Here is a 24,307-nt window from a genome sequence, read left to right on the forward strand (position 1 = left end):
GCCCCATGCCCTGCAGCGGCGGCGGAGCAGCGCGCGGCAGCGAGCGGCTCTGAGGAGCCCAGAGGGAGCCGGAGACGAGGGGACCATGTACCGGGACCTGGAGGCGGCCAGCCCAGGTAAGCGAGGCCCCGTGCGGCGGGGGCGCCCCGCACCGGCGGGCAGGACAGCGGCAGCGCCCGGCGCAGGCTCGGAGCCCCAGCCCCGGACTGCTGTCCGCGGAGCCGCACGGACTCCCCCTAGGGTCCTTCCAGCCCGGGGGGCGCGGGCTGAAGCGGCAGCAGCTTGGACCCGGCCCCCCGCAGTCCAGGCACTGCCAGGCTGGATGCCCAGCGACGGCTTCGCAGTGTCCCCGCAAGGACCTCCCCCCCCCCCAGCAGCCCAAGGACAACGTGTGTGGCGGAGCGAGGAGCCGCTGCCCTCGCGGGAGCAAGGCAGTGCCCTCGGAGGCGCCCCCGGTTCCCCAGCACTAGTGCCCAGGGGGTACCGGCAACGGGGGGACCCCAGGGCCAGGATCCCAGGCAGCTTTGGGCAAACGTTGTGGGCACAGGGGAGCGGAGTGGCATCGGCGGTGCCAACTATGACTTGAGAGGATGCCAGGGGACAAGTGGGGATCTTGGCAGCAGCCGACAAGGGGATCTCTGGGGAGGGGGGCTCCACAGGAGCGTTGAGTGGGGCGGCAAGGGTACCTGAAGGGAGGGAGAGCAGAGGGTGGTGAGAATACGGGTGGCAGGGAAATGTGCTCCTAGCTTGGGGAGGGGGGAATCAAAGAACCCCAAACTCACTCCAGTCCTGTGAGGGGGAAGGGGGGAGCGGTCGCGCTCCCCTGCGTTTCTCCCAGCCCAGGGAGTGGCCTGGGAGCCCACGTCTGCTTGGCATCCTCGCAGCCTAGGAATCTATCCTCCTTCCTCGGGAAATTGCTCTGCCATTTCCTCCTTGGTTCTCGACGCCTTCTCACCCTATGCCCACCTGTAGGCAGGTCCACTGCAGCTCCGGCCCAGGCTGTGTCCCAGCACCCACCTAGGGTGCCCCACCCCAGGCCCAACACCTTCAGTTGGCCAGCTCTGGCATCAGGGTATCCGTCTTTGGGCTTCCCTCTGACGCTGAAAGCACGACACCCCAGCCTGAGGACTTACTCCCAGATGAAGAAGCTAGGGGCTCATGACTGTGGATTTCCTGGGGTTGGGGATGCTGGGGGGAGGGGACAGCACCTAAGACCCTCCCCAGAAGGGACCTAGAGCCCTTCAAGCTCTTGAGGGCAGTCCAGTGGGCGCTGGCGTTGCCCGCTCTTGCCCCAGCCCCACATCAGCTCTCTCTTCCCTCTAGGGGCAGCCTCCACCTGTCCCTGCCTCCTTCAGGGTCTACTCTCACTCCCATTGTTCAGCTGGAGTTGGTTGAGGATGACCTACCAGCTCCAGGAACTGCACCCCCTCTGCACTTGGGTATAAGGGTGAAAGAGACTCAGCCCCCTCTCTGGAAACTCAGCCCTTCTATGAATGTCCTCTAAGTGAGGGCTGAAGGCACAGTGCCTTTGGAGACCCATCGCCTCATCTGTCTGCACCGAAGTCATCTACCCTTGGCATCTTCCCCCCCAAAAGCCATCAGCTCCCATCACTTGGACCACTCCCAGAAGCCGATAACTTAGTTCAGAGACCAGATCTGGGGTGTAAGGAAAGAAGGAGGGATGCAGTAAGGACATTCCCTCCTCCTGCCCTGCCAGGCTGTCAGCCTCCCCCCTCCCGTTAGGCCAGTGGCCTGGGGCCCTGCGTTTGTCCCCACTCCCTGCCTTCTCTTCCCTTCCACACCTGGGCATATGACATTATGACTCCTCCAAGCACCTCTGCCGTCTCCATGGAGGCCAACTTGATGTGCTAGGCATCTTCTGGGCAAAGGACCTGGGAGCCACTGCTGTCTGGTGTGTGGCAGCCCCTAGTCCTTTCCTTCTTCCCCTCTTGGATTTGGCCTCCTTGCCTGTCTGGGGTGGAGGGCTGTCCTGCTCATTCTAGCTGCAATACAGGGCCCACCAGTGCCTGGGGTAGGGGCAGCTCTGACTGGGGAAGGGGCTGGCTTGAGGTTCACTTCTGTCTGGTGTGAGCATCTGACTGGGTAACATCAGAAATAGGTTGGAAAGGGCGAGTCTGCTTTTGATCCTAGTCCTCTGAGGGCCTCTGAGGGGTCAGAGACCACTGTCTGGTCTCTGTGTCCCTGGTATCCTGCCCATCTCCTACGATCCCTTCAGCACCAGGCTAGACCTTGCCTCCCCTCAGCTCACCCCAGGCCCCCCAAGTGCCCCCACCACCACCATAGCTCTGTGTCCCCCATTTCTGCACCTCACCTCCCCTTTGGCTGGCACCAGGTGGGAGTGAAATATGCAAATTAGTTCCTGTGTGACTCTGGCCAGTCCCTCCTCTCTCCTCTGGTCTCTCAGGGGCCAGTATCTTGGACGTCCTAACCCCCTCATCCCACTCCTAGGAACACCTGTGGCCCAACTTGTTCTTTTTTTTATCTCCTGCTCCGTCACACCCCAGGCTGGCTCCCAGGAGCTTCCAAGTTACTCCCTCTCTCATCCCACTCACTCTGCAGATCCCCACAGGGCACAGCCTGATGCCTTGACCTACTCAATAGGTGATAGGTGTGACTCCCTCCCCCACTCAGGCTCCCGCCCTCTCCCCCCCCACCCCACTTCACTTCCTAATCTAGTATGGATGAAGCAAGGGACTGTGGGAAAAAGCCTGAGCCCATTGAAGAACGCAAACCAGCCCCCCTCCCACACACACCATCGGCTCCTGCTCGAAACTCTGCCAGCCTCCCCCAGCCATGCCTGCAGCCTCCCCATACCCCCTCCCATAGACACACTGCCCTGTCCCTGCCCTCAGCCCTCCCGCTCTGGTCATCCCTCAGCTGGCCTGTCTAGGCCTCCTGTGTCCCTCTGCCGGCCTGTCCCGGGCCAGGCAGGGCCTCAGCAGGCCTGCAGGGGTCAGTGTTGCAGTGGGCAGGCAGGATGGCAGGCAAGAGGGAGGAGGGAGAGGTGACCTTGTGGTGGGCTGGTAAGAAGGCCAGCAGGGGACAGGCTGGGCTGATGCAGCAGTGCTGGGGGAGGTCAGGTCCTAGTGGCAGCCTCCCTGTCCCCTGCTCCCTGGGAGCCTCCTCCCTGGGGTCACAGGGTTTGGAGCCTCCATCTGTCCCACCTGTTAGTGGACTCTGCCCCTACAGCGGCTTGACCAGGCAGGTTGTTCCCGGGGTGTGTGGTGGCAGGAGGACTTGGGTCTGAAATCAGGAATGGGCATCGGGGGTTTCCACTCTCAAGGCAGAAGTGTCCACGAGATAGTCCAGGCCAGACCTCCCCCACTGGGCACAAGTCAGGGGCAGAGCTGGTGGGTGCTGTGTGGGGCAGGAGTTAGGGGTATGGCTGAATAGGCAGATCAGCGGTGTGCCGTGAGGGCCACCAGGTTTAGAGAAAAGGGCATTGACTCTCGGCTTGATAATTTCATTCCACTGACACCCCCACCCCCCACCCTGTCTGCACAGGACCAGGCCCCCCTCACCTGCATCCAAGGCTTGGATCACAGTCTGGGACCAAAGAGCAAATGACCTGCCAACAGGCCATGGCAGGGAGGGACACCTGGGGCTAAGCAGATCTGAAACGCAGGCCGGGGGTGGGGGTTGTTCTGGGCCCTGATAACCAGTACCCCCAAGCTGTAGTGTTACCGTCGAGACAGGCCCCTCTTGGCCCCAGTTTGTGCTATTCAGTGGCCTTGTGGAAAGGGCTCAAGGGGGGGAGTTAGGGGAGACAGCCCCAAAGTTTCTCCTCAGTGAGGGGAAGGGGCTACAGCAGGTTAGAATGGGGCAGAGTCATACGAGCCAGGTAAGGGCCAGGTGAGGGCCAGGTGAAGGGACAGCTGGACAGCAAGGGAGCAGGTGGATGGGTATCAGGTGAGCAAAGACAGGCCCTGGACCGCTAGGCCCTGCCGCTAGCTAACCTCAAGCTCCCACCTAAGGGGCACTGAGGTCAAGAAAGAGTGTAAGTGAGGGGCTGTCCCCTTTTGCCCTCTGGCTCTGCTGTTGCAGGATGTGGTGAGGGTGACCAAAGAGGCAGAGGAGGGGTGGATGGTCCTCCACTCCTACCCCCTCGCTCCCCTCACCCTCACTCCCACCCACCCCCTATTCTCTCAGGGGCTTTGAATCCTTGTTGAATCAGATGGACTGTTTTCAATAACTGCTTCCCCCAGGGGAGTGAGGCCAGGAACAGCAGGGAGAGGAGCTGGTGAGAGGGGATCCGTGGTGGGCGGAAGGCCCAGGTCTGGCTGGCGGCAGAGTCTGCCCCTCAGAGACACCGAGGCATCCCAGGTGGGCATGGAGCCCGAGTGGAGTTGGCCCCCTGCTTCCTGGGCAATGCCCAGCAGGTGGCACATTTAGCTGGTGAGGTCAGCCCCCTCAGTCAGGACGGTCACTGGCCTGGCCAGGTGCCGGAGCCAGCCTGTGCCAGGCCCAGCCCGGGTGCCCACCTGCCTTGCCAGGGAACCCCAGCTGGTGGTGCCAGGTGAGTTGTGCCAGTTTGATGGACATTGAGGTCCCTGACCTTCCAGGTGATAGGGGCAGCCCCGCTGGGCCCCATCCAACTGCTGTCTGGAGGGCAGGGCTCTGGTCTCACCCAGCAAATTCCCCAGGGGTTGGAACCAAGTTGGCAGACAGCATGGGACCTGTGGAAGGGGCTGGATGGCACCCAGAGCTCGCGCCTGGAATTTTTTCCCAGTTGGTGGGAAGGCGGGCTGGCGCCTTGGGCCTGCTCTGGGCTGGGGGTGGGGGGGCTCCGTAGCTTCTATCAGGAAGGGCCCCTTGGGAGAGGTGTGTCAGGAGCTGACTTGTATGGTGAGCTGGTATGCTTGCTTGGGGATGGGTATGTTCATGTGATTGAATCTGAGTGTGTGGGGCTGCAGCACAGTGCCCGGGGAGGGTGGGGCTGCAGGGAGAAGCGCTGGGCTTCATTGTGGATGTGTGTGCACCTACGTGCGCAAGCGGGGTGGGGAGGGTGTGTGGCTTGGGCAGCAGCTGGCCGGCCGGCCGTAATAGCAGCCCTCATCTGAGTGCCGCGCCCGCTGTAAACAGCAGCTAATGAGTATATTTGTAGTGAGGTGCGTCGAGGTGCGCCGGGAGCTGTGACGGCAAGGGCTGGGGGAGGGCGCCTCCCCTGGCCCTGGCCCCAGCTGGGCAGGGCCTGTGCCCTCCAGGGACCCTGGCTGCCCCTGCCCCGCCCCTCCCACCTGCCGCCTCTGACGCGTCCTTCTGCTGGGAGCCTGGGCTCACCTGGCAGTTGGCTGTCATGGCTGTAGACACAGATCTGGGCATTGGTATGGTGGCGTGTACATGCGTGTGTGCCTGTGTGTCTGCCTGGGCTCGTCTGTGTGTTTGTGGCTGTGTCTGATTCTGTGTATGTGTGTATGCTCTGGGCTCCAGTGGGCTCCCATAGTTGCTGCTTGCATCAGAGAAAGGGGAGAACTGGGGGCTTACGGGGCCCACTTACCCCTCTGGTCCTAGAGTCCCCAAGAGCCTCGGGAAGGAGAGGAGACAGCGATGCCAAGGGGTCTGTCGGTCCTAGCAGGTGGGGGTTGGGTAGTGGCTGCGGTGGAGCATTGTAAAGCCCCCAAGAGCCAGGGCAGGGCAGCATGAGGTGTGGGAGGCGAATGGGGTGCCTGCATGAGGCCCGCACGAGGGGAACGGAGGCGAGAGCTGTGTGGCTAACGTGTCCAATTAAATTACTTCAAACCCTGCCGAGGCAGCTGCTCCTGGCGGGGCCCTGGGTACAAATTGGATCCATCTCATTACCGCAGAGTGGTGTCAGCGGGGCCGGAGAGCGATGGCCGGCACACGGCAGGCCCTTGCTGCTGTGTCCGGCCGGGTCCAGTGGGGCAGTGGTTCACTCCAGAATCCCTCAGGTTCCCCTGATCCTCTGGATCCAGATATTGGGGCTCCCTGCACACCTCCTTGCCTCCCTAAGTCCCAGTCCCTAGCAGCCCAAGGGCCCTTCTGAGCCCTTACTTTCTTTTTCTGTCTTTGTAGGGGGTCCAGCCTAGGCACCTCCCCTGATAATAACAACAATAATAGCAAGATGCTATTTGTGGAGCGCTCTGTATGTGCTAAGCACTTTACATATGTGCAGCAGGGAATGGCTTGCTCAAACCAGGGCTCTGGGGTCAAACAGCTGTCTGTTTGAATCCTGGCAGAGACACTTGCTCCCGTGTCCCTGTAGCAAGTGACTCCTCCTCTGGCCTCGGTTTCCTCCTCTGTGAAATGGGGATGATGATGGTTCTTACCATCCCGGGTTGTTGGGAGGGTAAGGTGAGATAATGCAGGAAAAATACTTAGCACGTAGTAAACACTCAGCCAACGGCACCTGTTATCAGCATTCTCCTGCTCGGAATGATTGATATGTGGGATGAGGGTTCTGGAAGCTGAGGACATGCCTGCTTCAGCCTGAGTGGAGGAGGAGTTGGGGAGGGCTTCACTGAGGCAGTGTGGGTTAATTACCATCAGGATAGCAACCGTGTGTTGAGTGCTTACTATGTGCCAGGCGCTGTCCTCAGCAGTTGATGTGTGTTAATTCATCCATCCTCAGAATCACCTGGGAAGTGGGTGCTTTCAGTTAGAAGTCAGTCTGGGAATCCAGCCATACCACCAGACCCAAGAACATGAGCCTTGGCTCCTTGGGTCTTGAAGGAAGACTAAGAATTTGCCATGTGAACAGGCAGAGGTGGGGCCTTCCATGTGGAGGGACAGCCCATGTGATGGTCTTGGGCTTTGGCAGGTCTTGGCCAGTTCAGGAGTGGGGAGTGCTTGAATGGGGCTGGAAGGTAGGCTTTCTCGGGAAAGTAGCAGGGGCCCTGGTGGAACAAACAGTTAAGCAATTGACTGCTAACACAAAGGTTGGCGATTCAAACCCACTCAGCAGCTTCAAGGAGAAAGACCTGGTGATCTGCTTCTCTCAAGATTACAGCCAAGGAAATCCTATGGGGCAGTTCTACTCTATCGCGTGGGGTCACTATGAGTTGAAACTGACTTGACAGCACCTCACAACAACAACAGCAGGGGCTGAAGCTTGGGAAGGTAGGTTGGGCCAGATCATGAAGGGCCCGGCACTGATATCGAAAAACTAGATTCTGTGGGTTTTGGGTTTTTTTTTTGGTTGCTTATTTGTAAATTAAGGCAGCGGAAAGTCGTGGATGGCTTTCAAGCAGCTCTCTACAAAGAGCTTCACCTCTGGCAGTGTGGAGGGTGGGAAGCCTGGAGGCAGGCAGGTTCTGGAGCTAGAGTTCCAGCCATCAGCATACATGTCCCTACCTCTGCCCAGCCCCTTCTTAGTCTCTCACTTGCCCAGGGCTGAGTTCAAAGCTCCTGTGCCAGGAGGTCTGTGGTCCAGCTGGTCCGGGCCCTGCCCTGGAGAGCTTGTGGTGTGAAACGGGCAGCCAAAGTCATGGTTTGGTGCAGATGGACTTGGATGAGCACCCTGAGGGGTCTTACCTAGGTGGCTGGGATACCAGAGGAGGCCTCCCAGAAAGGAATGTAGAGCCAGGGTGCCCAGGACAGAGATGGGCAGGCCTGGGGCCCAGTGGATACAGCAAAAATGCTTCTGAGGGTTGGTTCTACACCCCACCCCCTACCGTGGGCATCAGGGCTGGGCCCTGGTGGAGCCACACGACTCACACTCCAGCTGCCAGGCCTGAGCTCCAGAGCCCCACCAGAGCCAACCTGTCTCCAAGGCAACTAGGCGGGCCGCCCCCCTCTCCATGCCCACGGCCCCTGGCACAGGGACCCGTTCACAGCAGGCCTGGGTATGTCTTCCCACTTCTTGCGGGGGTCGTCCCAGGGCAAACGCCCTCACACCGAGGCATCGGCTGCACACATGCGTGTTGGCATTTGGTCCATGTGCACACACGATGTATGTGTGTGCCCCGCAGCAGGAAGCAGGGGGGTGGGATGGGCTAACTCACCCACCCACCTTATCCAGGGGAGGCTGGGGGTTTGTCCTCCCTGGGGTAGTGGTAGCAGGCACCAAAGAACGTAATGCCAGGATGAACTGAAGGCCCCTGCCTTGGGGATTGTGGTAAGAAGCCCACCCAGAGAAGGGACAGAGAGGAAGAATTGCAGGTCAGGGAGAGCAGCAAGGGAGAATCTTCCACCATCAGGGCCTGGTGGGTCTGCAAACTGCCTTGTTCTTTATATACATCATCTCAGTTAATGGTCACAGCAACCCTGCCAGGGAGGTATTATTATCACTGTTGTACAGATGAGGAAACTGAGGCTCAGAGAAGTGGAGCAGGGATGAGATTTCCAGTCGGCCTGACTCAAAGTCTCAGCCTTAACCACTGGGATATACTGCCCGATGTCTCTTGAATCCTGGGAGGATCCAAGCCACTCTGCCTCTCAGCCTATGACTCGGGAGGGAGGCTGGGAGTGGGTATTGGCTGCAGAGCTGGTCTCAAATGGTGTCCTTAGTGCCTCCCTTAGTCTCGGGGTGTCCCCTAAGGGCTTTGTTCTCAGGTCGCTGGAGTGGAGCCTCCTCCTCACGCTCCCGGCTTCCTCTCTGCAGGCAGGGCGGAGGGGATCTTCTCGCTCAAGGGGAGGATCCAGAAGGAGAGGAACCCCTCGCTCCCTGCTTGGCACCTGCCAGCGCTGGAGGAGCCTGATGAATTGGCTGTGTGTGCCCCCCCCAACCCCATTCCTCCCTCTCCAGCCCCCGCCTGGTTGGTGAGGTGCGAAGGGAGTGATTTCACAGCCTGTCAGCTGAGGCCTAAAAATACCCAGAACTCTGAGATGCTTGGGCAGGGGGAGGAGAGAGCAGGGCCCAGGGATAGGGTGGTGGGAGTGGGGAGTGGGGTGATAACTCCATCAGGGGGGCCCCAGAGGTACCAAGCCCTACTTGAGATGGATGGGCGGACCCTCTGTCCCCAGGTTCCCTGTCTGGCCCCATGCCTGGCAATGGCAAAGGGGAGGGGTCAGGGTCTCTGGGGTCTTGAGAGCTCAGCTCAGCTCAGTCACTCAGACCTAAGGGAAGGCTCATTCTCAGATGGGACCTGTGGACCACCGGCCCCCCAGAGCCTCTGGCCGATGCCTCTTCCCCTTCCCCACCCCCGGGTTGGCTGGCATCTTCAGGCTGTGGGAGCCAGGCTGGGCCTGTGCCTGCTTCCTTCCTGGAGAAGGGAGGTGCCCGCTTCTGCAGAGCGAGAGGTGTGAGGAAGGCAGCGTGGATGGGGGTGCCGGCAGGTGCGCGAAGTGACGTGCGAGCCACCCAGGCACTCGAGGGGGGTAGAGGAAAAGGGGTGTGTTAGCCCACGTCACTGCCGCATGGCTGTGTGCTGCAGCATGGCACATGGCCCCCACGAGTCAACCAGTGCCCAGAGGGGGGACGCGCGGGTGTGTGTCCACACAGTCCTCCTGCAATTGACCTGCTCTCGGTGCCAGGATGCTTGTGGAAATGTGTGATTGAGTGTGGCTGTTTCAAGTAGAAATTGGGAGAAGCACAGGAGTGGGTGTGGAAGCATGAGCAAGCCCATGTCTTTTCATGCAGACCACAACTGTGTGTGTGCTTGAAATGTGATCGGGCAGGGGCACGTGGGCAGACCTCTCTGGGGCACCAAGCAGGGGCTGAGAGGATTCTTAGGGAAACAATGTGGAGTGGCAGTTAAGAGCATGGGTTCTGGATCAAAAGTTGTCAGCTGCCATCAATTTTGCCCCCAACTCTTGGTGACCCCATTCATAACGGAACAAAACGCTCTCTGGTTCTGCGTGATCCCCTTGATTGGTTGCGGATCGGACCGTTGTGATCCGTAGGGTTTTCATTGGCTGATTTTTGGAAGTAGATTGCCAGGCCTTTCTTCCTAGTCTGTCTTAGTCTGGAAGCTCCACTGAAACCAAAAGTAATGGGGTTCCAAATCTCAGATATGCCATGTACTGATTAGCTTTGTGACCTTGAGAAAGTTACTTAACCCTTCAGTGCCTTATCTGTGAAATGGCTGTTGGGACAACTCAATGCATTAATATATGTAAACCACCTAGAACCCTGCCTGGCACAGAGCTAGCACTGTGTACGTATCAGCTCTTATTCTCTGATCCTACCCTTTGATAGTACAGGTGGGAGCACGAACGCCTAGAGAGGGCCAGAGGCCTGGCCAAAGTCATGCAGTGAATTAATGACAAAGTCAGGGATAGAAATCAGACTCCAGTGCCTCAAGACAGGGCTTGTTCCAAGTCTAGGACCTCAAGGTACTGCCCCTCTTTGAGCCACAAGAAGCCCCCCAACACAGGACTGCAACCCCCATTGGTGTCTGAGGCCTGGATTCTGCCAGGATTAGGCTGGGATCTTGGGAATTTGGGGACTTGAGCATCCCCTGATAATGCCCAGAGTTAAGGGGACCTCAGGGTTGTGGCCTTAAAGTGGCCAATCGCTGAATAAGGACCATGCCACTGGCTAGCTCTGTGGACTTGGCCAACTCACTCAGCCCTCCTGAGTCTCAATTTTCCCTATAATGGGCTATCAGTAATACATGCTTTATAGGGTTATCATGGGGGTTAAATGAGAGCCTGCATAATAATGTCTGCAGTGGCCTGGTACACACTACCTAGTAGGTGCTCAATAATGTTAGCTGCAGTTATAAACCGTGCAGAGCCCTCTCACCCAGTGCTCCATAAATGCCTCCTTTGCTTCTTCCAGCCTCTGGCCACCCTGGCTCCCTTCTACCTGCCACCCCATACTCCACAGGGCTCAGATTGACCAGTGTCTGATTTGCTGTCAACCAAGACCTGACTTTGTCTTCTTTTGCTCTTTGCTCAGGAGGGATCAGGACCTTCCACTTGGATTTAGCCCCTGAGCCCTCTGCATCTGGCCCCATCACCTATTTACTCTGTGACCTTGGACAAGCACCGCTCCCTCTCTGGGCCTTGATTTTCCCTCTGTAAAGTGGACAGACTGGATCACACAGTCCCAGAGCCTGCTGGTCATGTTGCTCTGTGACCCAGGAGGGTCCCTAGCTCAGCCCACTGGAGGAGGTGGCAGACTGACAGGGAGGGAGGTCGGCTGGCTGCCCCAGATGAGTAGAGCATCTGGGGCCTGAGCCGTCTGTTGGCCTGCCATCATGCCCGCCTGCACCTGTGGCTGCTTAGGAGGGTGTGCAGGCCTGGCTGGCTGGGTGACATTGGGGGAGGCTCAAGGACAATGACGTAGAGAGAGCCCTTCTTGGGCCCTGGGAGCTGCCACTCCAGCCATCCTCTCCGCTCTCCTCCCCCTTCCCTCTGAGGTTTTCCTCCAGCAGTTCCTCCTTCCTCCCTGCCCTTCCTCTCTCCTTCCTGGAGTCTCCCAGCGTCTCCCCTCTCTCTGCCTCTTCCACTTCTGTATCCTGGACCATTTCTGGGGCATGCCTTCTCCATTCCTCACCCTCTACGGGGGGAAGATCTGTCCCCGCTCGTCTGTCTCTCAGGTTCCTAAGATTCCTCCCTTCTTTCTTCTTCCCTCGATGTGTCCCTATTTCTCCAGATCCTTCTGGCTCACTCTGCTGCTCCAGAGCCTAGGTCTCTCTTATTCTGCATGGGCATGTCTAGGCTTCTTCCAGCTTCTTGTCCCCTGGGTCTCTCCCACTTCAGACTCCCTCCTTCCTCAGCCTCCGGCCTCCTTCCCTCCAGTTCCTTGGAGCATTTTGTTTCTCCTCTAGCCCACCTGCCCTCAAAAGTTTCTTGCCCTCTTCCGACAATGGGGCCCCGACCTATACAGTTTCTGTGGTTGGTGCTGCTACCCAGGACCTCAACAACCCCCCCACCACTGTGAGTGGAGAAAGGGGGTCAGTCTGGGGCCCAGGGACTGGCAGCCTTTCCTCATAATTAGCAGAAGGTAATTGCCTGGAAAAAAAATTTCATTTAGAATGAGACTCTGAGCTTCTGAGTTCGAGCTGAGCCAGCTGATGGCCGCTGGGGAGCAAGAGGGGGAGAGCAGTCCAGGTCAGGGCCTCAGGGGGGCCCTCAGAAGATGAAGGCCCCTCAGACCCCTCATTTACCTCACCCTGAGGACCCCAGTTTTGGGAAAGTGGGAAGAAAGAGCACTGAGCTGGGAGTCCCACCATCATCATCTGAGTCCTGGCTCCACTGTCCACTGTGTGACTCAGGGCAAGCCACTTACTCCTTTGAGCCTTAGTTTTCTGTTCTGTAAAATTAGAAGAGGGCCATCCCTGCCCGCCTCACTCCCAGTATCTTGAGAGTCAATTCAGATGGTGGCTATGAAAGCACTTGGCAGGCTGCAAGGTGCTGCGGGAGTGTTACTGATTCCCCCCATGCAGCTCTCAAGTGCAAGAGGAGGATGGTGGAGGGCTAGAGTGACCTTGGAGACGTCGAAGGGGCAGTGAGGCCTCCAGAATATGGAAGGATTGGGAGGTGGATCCAGCCGAGCTGCAAGATTAAGAGAAGACAGAGGTGGTTTCTCCTGCCCATCTCAGCACTCACCAGCTGTGCCATCCTGAGGGGTCATCTCACCTCTCTGAACCCGACTTTCCTCATCTGTAGGGCACCGAACATGATTCTTCCTCCCAGGGGAATTGTATAGCTAAATGAGATAATGTTTGCGGAACTCTTAGCACAGTGCTTGATGTATAGTAAGTGCTCAATAAATGATATGAGCTATATCTACTGTAAGTAAAGGCTATTTACTCCTTGTCTGGTCCAGAGAGGCTATGATTTTGAGTGTTGTCTTCAGGTGGTTTTATTTGTTTTGCTTCTTGTTTGTGGAGGGAAGGGGAGTTTCTACACCCACGTACTATGTCCGCGAGGCTGATAACAAGCAGACCCTAGAAACACCAGACAGAGCTGCTTCTCAAGGAGCCCCCATCTGTGGGGTGGGGGACAGGCATGGACTGCACCTGTGACCTTCTCACCCCAACCCCCCCCCTTCTCCTCAGGAAGAGTTGTGGGCAAGGTTTTTCTTTGGGTGGGTGTGGAGTAGTACAGGACTTTGTGTTCATCTTGGTGGCATTGACCTTGCCACAGGAGGAAATGCTGGTGTTTGTTTAAACAGGTCCCCACCCACCTTGGAAGAGAGAGCAGGAAGTTTCACCTGACCCAGCTCTGGCCTGTTGGGTTGAACCCACGTGGTGACCCGTGCGGCTCGGCGCCCCACAGAGGCGAGGGCACAGTGGTTGGTCCACAGCCTGAAGCGTGTAGGTGTTGGGCAGCGCTGCAAGCTCAGAGCACCAGATTGCCCCAGGAGGGGTTAGGGGATGGCGGGAGCCGGACCGTCTGCTGCTCCTTCCCTGCCTGCCTCGTGCCACTATTGGGGACCATTTCCCAATCCCCACACAGGGGACCTTCTGTGTTGCCCAGGAGGCAGTACAACAAACTCCCCTTGCAGGAATGAAATGTGGCATTTATATTAGCAAAGAGGCTCATTTTTTGGAGTCAGGCTACTGACTGGGGTCCGCAGCACTGAGGACCCGATCCGAGGAAAGGGGGCTTTTGAGATAGGCTGGTCACTGCCGCAGCTTCAGCTGGGGGCTGATTAGGAAGGAATTGGCAGAGGAAGGTGGGACACTATGCTGAAGTTCTGAAAAGGTTCCAAATGCTTGGATCCCGCTTGCCAGGGGCAAAGCAAAGAGCGGCTTGGAGGAGGGCAGAGCCCAGGCAATGAGTTCTGCTTCAGCACCAGGGACAGAGGTGCTGTCGGCCCTGGTGCTGGTTTCAGCACCGTGGACAGATCCCAGGGTGGCCTGCTTAGTGGCTCTGTCCTAATACTTGTGGTGCAAATGATAGTCCAGAAAATGGCAGAACAGCACCTCCAAAAGGGACTCTCAGACACCCTATATTTTAACTAGTAGGCTTAGGATCAGAGAGTCGAATGAATTCCTTAAGGTCACACAGCCAGTGGGTGGCAGAACTGGATTCAGATACCCAGTGCTCTCTCTCCATCCCTCTCTCCTATACCTGGATTCCCACTAGTTACCTCCTTCCTCCCTAAACATTTCTGGGGGCTGCTTCGCATTATGTTGCATCCTTGAGAGCCCCTCCCCCACCAAAAGTCCAAGTCAAGGATCTGAATGCCAAAATGGGAGATGCCAAGACCCTGCCGCCTTCATGGCTCCAAGCCGCAGGTAGGAGGGTATCAGGACAGGGCAGGTGCCCTTGCCTGTAAAGAAGCCTGTGACTTGGAGAGGTAGAGTTGAGTCATCAGCAGGAGCAACTCTTAAGTGCTCTGAGATTCTTGACCTTAATGTAGCGCACCGATCCAACCCCAGCTTCTTTGCAGCCCGTGTATTATTAATAACAAGAAGATGCTGATTTAGGCCAAGGCACAGCAAAGCATTATTCGTAGGAGTAACTAGTGGTCAAGGCCTACACTTAATCATCACACATCCCTGATCCTGCCCCCACTCCCTCTCCTGGCAGAGAGCGAAGTCCTCCATCTGAGCTTCTCCTTTCCTGGGCTCCTGTGGCTCTGATGGACGCAATACTTTTCATGGCTGCCGGGGCGGCTTATAAGCTTTGGGATCATGGTTGGTAGAGAGGGTTGGCAGGTTCCAGGCTGACTCCTGGCTGGACACTTCTGGGCTCCCTGCTCAGAGCTGGCACCTGGCCCTGTCTGTCCTGAATGGCTTTGACCGTGATGATTGCCAGATTGAGCAGCTCTCTGGGGTCTGCCAGTGGCCTGTCTTCCTCTCCTCCCTTTTGAGGCTGCAGACTGAAGCCAGATGCATCAGGCCTCCCTAAGCTAGGGATTGTGAAAGGTGAGGGTGGTGGGGGTGAGGGGAGGGGATCACTGGGCAGAGGACACGCCATCACCTCCATTAAATGCGATAATGGATGTGCAGCCTCAGACAACTGTGCAGCACTTTGTAGACTGTTCTGCACTGTACAAACGTGAGTCATTATTACCAAGACCATGCCCTCTGCCAGAAGACAGAGAGGAGGTAGGGGAGGCATGGACGAGGACCTCAAAGCTCACCAGACCTAGCTCCCTGATGCGCAGTCGAAGTGCTTATGGATCCGGACATGTCCCTGTCCAGTTTCTTGCTGGAACAGCTCCTGGCCCATCCAGATAATCTTTCACTCACTGTTTACTCAGCATCTCCTCTGAATTCTAAACCGTCTGCATCCAGCCAGCCTCTGTGGCCCCTGCCAGTACTCTCTCCCTAGCTCACTCACGCAGTATCTGTTTCTTATTACAGTCAAGGTTGAGGAGGCTTGCTCGTGCTAAGCCCCTATTTTCAGCTACTTGTAACTTTCCAAAACAATTCCCCTCTGGCCTACTCTTTCGCCAGCCTTGCTCCCGCCCTGCGCCCTGCGAGGCCTGAGGGGCTGTGGGTGCTTCCACTGCTTTCTGAAGGACTCTGCAGAGGGAATGGCCAGAGGGCATGGGGGCAGGACCGAGGCCCAGCTTTCCTGGGAAATGAGTGCCTGGCTCTCTTGCCCCTCCTTTTTCTGTCTTTCCTTCTCCCCGCCCATCTCATTTTCTTTTTCTTACTGCAGGGAATAAGCTGCCCCTGTTCAGAGGTAGGTGGTCCAGAGGGACATTTTAGAATGGAGAGAGGGCAGGAAATTTGGCATGACAGCAAGGCCCAGAACTTTGCTTGGCTGTTTGGGGTCCAGGGTGTAGCTCATGGGTTTTCTGTTCCTTTTGCCCTAACTCTGCCTCTTTCTCACTTTCTTGCGTGTGTTGGGGTGGGAGGGGGATGGGATAGGCACCAAAATGTACCCCTTTTCCATCTCAAATGACCCTGGGGCTTGGTGGGCTCTGCCCACTAGTAAATGCCCTCCCGCCATCCCCCATTTCTATCTGCTCAGCATGTACGGCGAGAGGCACTTCCTTTGGAAACCTGTGACTGCAGCTTTCACTGTTTTCTGTCTTGAACGTCATCCCGCAGCCACCAAGGGATGGGAGGGGGAGTGGGGCATGATGCATAGTGCAGAATGAGGTGGGAGGAGGCAGGAGCAGAATGAGAACTCTGGCAGCCGTGGCCCCAACCACACTCAACATTACTGCTTTCTCTCTGGAATAGTGGTTGCACCCTAGTTGGCACCATAGACAGGACCCTGGGCTCCTCCTCGGGAACCTCACCCTCCTCTTCTTCCCACTTCCAGACATTCAGTGCCCAACGTGTTTTGGGACCTTTAGGTAGGGTAAGCCTCTGTCTACTGAGGGTGCTTTACTGAAGTCAAGGGTTGGGCCAGTGAAGTGTGGGAAGGAGTCCCAGGAAAGGCATATGGGCATGTGACAGGGATCTCTGGAGTGCTTGGAATAACTAGTGCATAGCACCAGTTGGCACAGCTCTTAGGAAAGTGGGAACTCTTCTCCTGACTGTTATTTATTTTGTGTTCACTCCATTTCTTTCATCTCTTCCCTCCATCCTTGGAGTGACTTGTTTCAAGGGCTTGGCCTCAGTAGGGTGGGACAAGAATGAGAGCAGTAGGGTTTGAAATCCCCCGCTGTGTGCTCTCAGGCAAGTATTTAACCCTTCAGAGGGGTGCCGAGGACTGTGAATGTGATTCAACATCGAACATACATTAGCTACTATGATTAAAAGCACTTGGTAGGTAATTGCCTCCATGAACAACTGCCTCCTTTGCCATGAGACCAGAAGAACTGGATGGTGCTCAGCTACTATTACTGAACATATTGTTCAACAGAAGAATTCTCACCAAAAGGGGGAAAATGCAGAACAGAATTTAAGATTCTCATGGAATCCAGACTTTCTAGAGCCATTGAGGCTCAATGAACCCCAGAAACTATTTCCCTGAGATGATCTTTAAACTGTAAACGAAATGTATCCCCTGAAGTCATCTTTAAACAAAACAACAGTGTAGCTTAATTAGTAAAGAATGTCTGCCTTGACCATTGTTCTCTTTAAGAACTATCTATATGGGATCAGGTTGACAACAGCAACTTGAGAGATGAGGTAGGAAACTCTAAGGGACAGTGAGTTTATGTTAATGGGGAGGAACAATTAGGATAAGGAGTGTGAGAATGGTTGGACAACTTGAATAATGTAATCAATGTCACTGAGTTGTACATGCAGAAATTATTGAATTGGTGTATGTTCTGCTGTGTATATTCTCAATAACAATAACAAAAAATAAAATAATTTTTTTAAAATGCACTTGATAAGTAAAACAGTGACCTGGGACCTGGGGGTGCCCAAAAGAGCCTCCAGATGGGGGAGCAGTCTAGGTTGGGAGGGTGTGGGGTGATGGGACCACCCTGGAAGGGCTGGGTATGGGGAATGTGCATGTTACTATCTGAGGGGGTAAGAGCAAGGGAATTCTGGGAGAAAGAGCTATGGTCACAGACTTCCAGGGTGTCCAGTGGCTGCTCTGTACCCTGATCTGGGCTACGGGCTCTGGGAGATCCAAAGCAATGGGAAGACAGAATCTCATCCCATTGTCCCTGCTGGTGGGACAGGGCTACTTCCATGAAAAGGGAGTTGGACAGACAGTTAATTTGAGATCATAGAGGGAAAAGATTGCTGTAAGTGCCTGTCATTGGGAAAGGCTTCCTGGAGAATGTGGGGTTTATCTGGGGCCTTGGATGCTTTCATGCATTTGTTTGACACGGACCTATACAGCCCTTCCTGTGTACCAGACCTTGGGCTACAGAAATGAGTGGTCTGGGGTCTTGGCCCTCCCAGTGGGCAAAAGACCTAGAAAGAGCTCATTATTAACCCACAATGATGAATTGCCTTAGTTACAGGGGAGACATACAGGAGGGGGGAGGGAATGAATGTCTAGGGGAAGCCCTGATGGCGCAGTGGTTAAGAGCTCAGGCTGCTAACCAAAAGGCTGGCAGTTTGAATCCACCAGGCACTCCTTGGAAATCCTATGGGGCCGTTCTACTCTGTCCTATAAGGTCACTGTAAGTCAGAATCGACTCCATGGGAATGGGTTTAGTTTGTCTAGGGGACTTGAAGATAGAAAATGGAAGGAAGGGTGTTCCAGGCAAAGGGAACCACTTGTGCAAAACCTCATAGGTGTGGAAGTGGTTGGCCTGCTTGAGGAAATGAGCAAGTTGGGTGTGGCTGGCGTTGTGCAGTAACACATTATGGAATATTGTCACATCCCTCAGCCCAGAGGGAGGCAGCTATAGCACAGTGTTAAAGTTTAGGCATAAGCTGTTTTAATTCTCCATGCCTTATGGGTAATGGTCAAGGTTGTGGAATTACATGAAATCATGCACATAAACTTCCTGGCACAGCGTCTGCCACATTGTGTGTGCTCAATTAATGTTAGCTCTCATTTGATCCGGACAGCACCTAGCAGCGGAGGCCCGGGGTGATTGTCCTCATTTGAAGGCCCAGAACAGGCCTGACCCTGGGTCATGTAGCTGACTACAGACAGAGCTGGGACCTGGACCCAGGTCATCTGCCTCCAAGTCTAGTGCTTCAGAAGGACAGACAGAATGTGAGTAGATAAGAGACAAGCACGGAGAGAGAGTTCCAGGCCAGACGAAGAGCATGAATGCCTCGACTTTGCAGAGGGCAAAGTGGGCTGGACATCTGCTCGTGGCTGTGGGTGCATCTAGCCATGAATGTCTGTGTCTGGGTGAGTCTCTGTGGCCCGTGTGTGTGTGTGTGTGTGTGTGTGTGTGTGCGTGTGAGAAAGAGGGAGTGTAAGCCATGGTGTCCATGCCAGGTGTATTCTCCATGGCCCGTGTGCACGTTTGTGTGTGAGTGTGAGCCATGGTGTCCGTGCTGGGGTGATTTTCCATTGTGTGTGTGTGTGTGTGCGCGCGTGCGTATGTGTATGTGAGCATGAGCCGTGGTGTCTGTGCTGGGGTAATTTTCCATAGCCTGTGTGTGTGTGTGTGTGTGTGTGAGCGTGAGCCATGGTGTCCATGCCAGGGGTAATTCTCCATGGCTTCTATGTGCCTGTGTGTGTGTGTGTGTGTGCGCGCGCGCGCGCGTATGTGTATGTGAGTGTGAGCCGTGGTGTCCGTGCTGGGGTAATTTTCCATGGCCTCTGTGTGTGTGTGTGTGTGTGTGTGTGTGTGTGAGTGTGAGCTGTGGTGTCCGTGCCGGGGTAATTCTCCGTGGCCTCTGTGTGTGTGCACATACATGTGTGTTTGTGAGTGTGGACCATGGTGTCCGTGCCAGGGGTAATTCTTCATGGTCTGTGTGCATGTGTGTTTGTAAGTGTGAGCCATCGTATCCATGCCAGGGGTAATTCTCCATGGCCCGTGTATATGTGTGTGTGTGTGTGTGTGTGTGTGTGTGTGTGTGTGTGTGTGAGCATAAGCTGTGGTATCTGTGCTGGGGGTAATTCTCCATGGCCTGTGTGTTTATGCACACATGCGTGTGCACATGTGTGTATGTGAGTGTGAGCTGTGGTGTCCGTGCCAGGGATAATTCTCCATGGTCTGTGTGTGTGAGTGTGAACCATCGGTGTCTGTGCCAGGGGTGAGTCTGTGGCATGTATATATGCGTGTGTGTGGTGTGTGTGTGAGCATGAACCATTGGTATCTGTGCCAGGGGTGAGTCTCCATGGCCCGTGTGTGAGTGTGAGCCATCAGTGTCTGTGCTAGGGATGAGTCTGTGGGATGTACATATGTGTGCCCATGTGTGTGAGTGTGTGAACCACTGGTATCTGTGCTGGAGGTGTGTCTCCATGGTGTGTATGTGTGAATGAGCCATGGGTGTTGGTGTCTGTGACCTGTGCATGTGTATTTGCTCCCCTCTGGCTCCCTTCCTGTCCCCGCGGGCGGCTGGTGAAGCAGCCCTCAGAAGTCCATTCCCTCTCTGGCAGCTCCCCGGGGCATCCCAGCAGCCAGCAGCCCTGTTTGATTTTGTTCATCCATAAATCATGGCTCACCGAGCAGATGAGAGGGAGTCGGGAGTGAAGGCAGAGCCTGGGCAAGGCATGGGTCAGGTCTGCAGTTCCCATCTGGGGCCCAGCCTGGCTTCCAGCTGTCACCCCCATGCCCCCGGGCCTCAGCACCCGCCCCCCCATTCCATGCCAGGTGCTTGTGGACACCTGCTTTTACTCAAGCCCGGGCCAGATCCCAGGGCACAGGGCTGGGGGTACACAGAGCTGAGTAAGACATAACCCCTGACCTCTGTTCAGTGGGGAAAACCTGATGTGCAGACAGTGTAGTATTTCATTCAGCACTCATTGGGTGCTAACTCTGTGTCCCAGATATCGCTAATACAGGCGGTAACGCTATGATAATGGCTAGCATTTATTGCCTACTTATTCTGTGTCAGGCACTGTGCTAGGCGCATTATATGCGCTAATTCCTTTAAACCTCACAATACAGGCAGTCCCTGGGTTACAAATGTCCAACTTACGTACAGCCCATAGTTACGAACTAACCCCCGTAAAACCTACTATATTAAAAATTTGAGGTACATACAATGGTTTGTAATAACATTATTATTGCTGTATTACTATGTTGAATATATTTTAGCGATCTGGAAGTGTTTCTTTGATGTTTCTTATGCATAGAAAAGTACACTATATACTATTTACTAAGACAAACTTTTGAACTGATGTTAGATACAAACTGTACCTAACTGTCCCAAGTTACGTACAAATTCGACTTAAAGATAGACTTAAGAATGGAACTTGTTCATAACCCAGGGTCTGCCTGTAGTCCTGTGAGGCCTGTACTATTGTTAGTCCCTGTTTGCAGATGGGGAAACCAAGTCACACAGACATTAGGTCACCTGGTTTGGAAGTCTTGGAGCCAGGATTTGAGTCCAGGCTGTCTGGCTCCAGAGCCCTGCATGTATTCACTACACTTCAAAGGAAAGGTGCAGGCATAGGGCGGTGGGAGTTTGGAGACAGGAAGAATTCATTCCTGCTGAGGAGATTCAGGAGGGCTTCATGGAGTAGGTGCTTTTGAGCTGGATCTGAAAAAATCAAGAGTTCATCAGGCAAAGATGGACATGAGGGAAGAAGGGAAGGGGTCCTGGGGTGTGTGTGTGTGTGTGTGTGTAAGTAAGTGTGTAAAAGAGAGATGCTCCCAAATTCTGTCACCACAGCCTCTCCCATCGCTTCTCTTCCATCTTGTTTGGGGGACAAACGAGAACATATGCAAGCATTTATCTTTCAACAAATATGTACTGAGTACCTCCTGTGTGTCAGGCACACAGCTTGTCACGGGAGATAGCAGAGTGAGCAAAGTAGATACAGCCCCGCCCTCATGGAGCCTGAAGCCTGTTACACAGTAGGCACTTAATAAATGGTAGCTTATGTGATTATCACTGAGATCCCAGTGGTCGGTAGTAGAATTCTCATCTTCCATGCAGGAGACCCAGGTTTGATTCCCAGTCAGTACACTTCAGTGCCCATCTGTCGGTGGAGGCCTGCGTCTTGCTATGATGCTAAGCAGGTTTCAGTAGAGTTTCCAGACTAAGGTGGACTAGGAAGAAAGACCTGGTAATCTACTTCTGAAAATCAGCCAATGAAAACCTTATGGATCACCATGGTCTGATCTGCACCTGATAGTGGGGATGGCATAGGATGGGCAGCGTTTCGTTTCATTGTGTGTGGGGCTGCCCTGAGTTGAGGGCCAACTGGATGACAGCTCACAACAGCGTGATTATCATTATTCCCGGAGGCCTAGGATTCCTCCTCATTCATTCTTTCAACAAGCATTTACTGAACACTTCCTAAGTGTTCTGGGGTGAACAAGAGACCAAGCCCCCATGGAGCCAACATTCTAGAAAGAAGACCGCAAGAACATCTTGTCCGCCCTCAGAGGCTGACTGTGGGAAGGTACCACGTCCTTGGACATACAGGCTTTACCCTGAGATCTCCTTCGGGGTGGGTGGCATGATCAGGAGCTCCAGCACAGCACACAGGGCTCAGCTGATCATCATTAATCCTGACCTCTAATGAGCTACATGCCTGCTGCAGACCTAGGCAGAGGGGCGCCAACTCGCCTGAGCTCACACCTCACTCCCAGCCCAGCTCCTGGCCCACCTGCCTCCCAGGTCCCCCAATGTCAGCTGTCTGCCCTTGTCTGTGCCTCACCCCCTGGCACCCAAGGATGGGTTGCGGAACTCAACCCTGTCAAAAGGCTGACTGGAGCTGTGATATTTTCTTTCCCCAAATATTAATATGCTGACGATAAGGGGACGTGAAACCATGTACAACATCTGAGGAAGGGTTGGGAAGGCTGGGGCGGCTTTGCCTGGAGAAGACTTGAAGGGGACATGAGAACTGTCAGCAAGGATTTGGAGGCCTGTCTTGTGGCAGAGATAGCCGGCTTGTTCCTGGCAGTTCCAGAGGGCAGGCTTAGGACCATAGGGGAAATTTCTAGGCAGACAGATTTGGCTTGGCACAAGGCATGGCAGCCCTCCCTAACAACGCCTGTCCATGGGTCCGCCTCCTGCAGAAGGAGCTTCTTGTCACCAACAGGGCTGCCCAGGGGGCTTTGTGCATCAGTGGGGTTGACTCCATGACTCCCAAGGTCCCTTCCAGCCAGAGACACAGTGACTCCGTAATCTGGGAATGGCTTTGCTCTGGCTGGCAGGCGAGCACATGCTTGCGACCCTTGATTGCAACATCACTTGAGGGCGTGCTGGCTGAGGACATCATGTCACTTTTATTCACATCAGTGCAATTTGCAATGGCAACCGTTGGTTTCACCCTGGCCCCAAGGGCTGTCCGAGGGGCCTGAGGGTCTCTAGGGGGGAGGTGGATCAGCTGCCTGGTTGATGACAGTATCCACTCATGCTGCAGGGGGCCCTAGGGTCACCAAGTCCAAGGGGGCGTTCAGATTTTTCTTAGCAATGCATCCCTTTCAAATGGAATTTTCTGCAAAAGTCTGAGATGGGAAACAGAGGAAGATGATGCCACTCCAGCTGAAGAGGACTTGGGGGAAAATACATCCTCAGCTGCTCAGCACCCACCTCCGGAGCCCCTGAGAGATTCCTGGGAACCCTAAAGATTCCAAAGAGCACGCTTGGAAAACTACCAACTGCCCACCTCTGTCCTGGCTGTGGTGTCGTGGCAGAGTGTGGTCTCTGAGCCACACTGCCTGGGTTCAAACCCTGGCTTCACCACTTACTGGTTGAATGACCTTGGACAAGGTATTTGACCCCTCTGTGCCTCAGTTTGCCCATCTGTAAAATGAGGACTATCATCACGCCTACCTCAGAGGGTTGTTGTGAGGATTAAGCTTTTACTGCATGTCGGAGTGAGCAAGGGTCAGTCCTTTCACCAATGAGGGCACGGAGATCCTGAGAGGTTGCGTTTCTTGCCCATGGCACACAGCTGGTTAGTGGCCAGCACAGGGCATCAGCCTAGTTCTAGACTTCAAGCCAATGCCCATTCTACTGTGTCCACAGAATGCTGGTTCCTTAAGATGAATGTTCCCTCTGCCCTCTGGGGATAGTTCACAGTGTGCCCACTGGCCTTGGGCTCGACAGGCTTGGGGCACAATCTTCTGTCCCTGAGGGCTCTCCAGCTGCAGCAGGGGTTGAGGGGTGGGTTTAGGGGATAGGTGCCTTATTTGACAAAGAGAGAGGGGGTGGAGCTCCAGGGATTTGTCCCCTTGGAGAACTTCCCCATGGCCAAGAAGTATGTGGAGGGTGTGACGTGTCTATGAAGAAGGCACCATGCCAGAGCAACTCACCTGGAGCCTGGCAGTGACTTCCAACTGGCTCCTACCATAGCTGCTAGATCATGAGCTTGTTAACAAGCCTCTCATCCTGTCCTTACTCTGCTCAAAAACCTTCCATGGCTCCCATGGCCTATAACACAAAATAAGTCCCTCAGCCTGAGAGACACACCCCTTCCCCATCAGGCCCCACTTTGCTACCTAGCCTGGTTCACACCCATGCCCTCAAGTCCAGTACCTCAAACAACGTGCCCCTTCTTCCTGCCCCCTATGCTCCCTGCTGTTCCCTCTGCCCAGAAGGTCCTACCCTGACCCTACCCCCCAAGCCACGGGGAACACCACTTCCTCAGGGAAGCCTTCCAGATAGCACCCCTAGCCCCAATCACTTCTTCACTTATGGTCTCAGAGCCCTTTGTTTACAAATTGTGATAAAACCAGCACCAACAACTATGATAATAGTGTCCAACAACCCTCTGAGGCAGGTATTATTATTATGTTCACTTTATAAAGGAGAAAACAAAGACACTGAGTAGTAAGACACGTGTCCGAGGCCACGTAGCTGTTAAGGGGCAGAGTCTGAGCTCTTACTTGGGTCTTTTGGAGTCTGAAACCCCAGACTGGTGGTCTTGCCATTCACAAGTTCTGGGGCTGCTGGTGAGCTAGGAGATAATTAGCTGAATTCCTGCCTGTCTTTCTCATTTGAGTGATAACTCCTTGAGGGCAAGAACT

General features: G+C 55.0%; 1 protein-coding gene across 3 annotated transcripts in view; it reads left to right on the forward strand.

The window, feature by feature from the left end:
- The first annotated feature begins 62 nt into the window (after positions 1-62).
- The window catches only part of SYT7 (synaptotagmin 7), a 64,422-nt gene continuing 40,177 nt past the window's right edge, over positions 63-24,307 (forward strand). For all 3 annotated transcript variants that reach the window (XM_023738267.1, XM_004383862.2, XM_023738266.1), the window contains exon 1: positions 63-116. In XM_023738267.1, the coding sequence (XP_023594035.1) occupies positions 86-116 (31 nt within the window). In that variant the 5' untranslated portion in view covers positions 63-85. The remainder of the gene's footprint in view (positions 117-24,307) is intronic.

Source organism: Trichechus manatus, unplaced genomic scaffold, assembly GCF_000243295.1.
Source record: "Trichechus manatus latirostris isolate Lorelei unplaced genomic scaffold, TriManLat1.0 scaffold00113, whole genome shotgun sequence".
Classification (NCBI taxonomy): domain Eukaryota; kingdom Metazoa; phylum Chordata; class Mammalia; order Sirenia; family Trichechidae; genus Trichechus; species Trichechus manatus.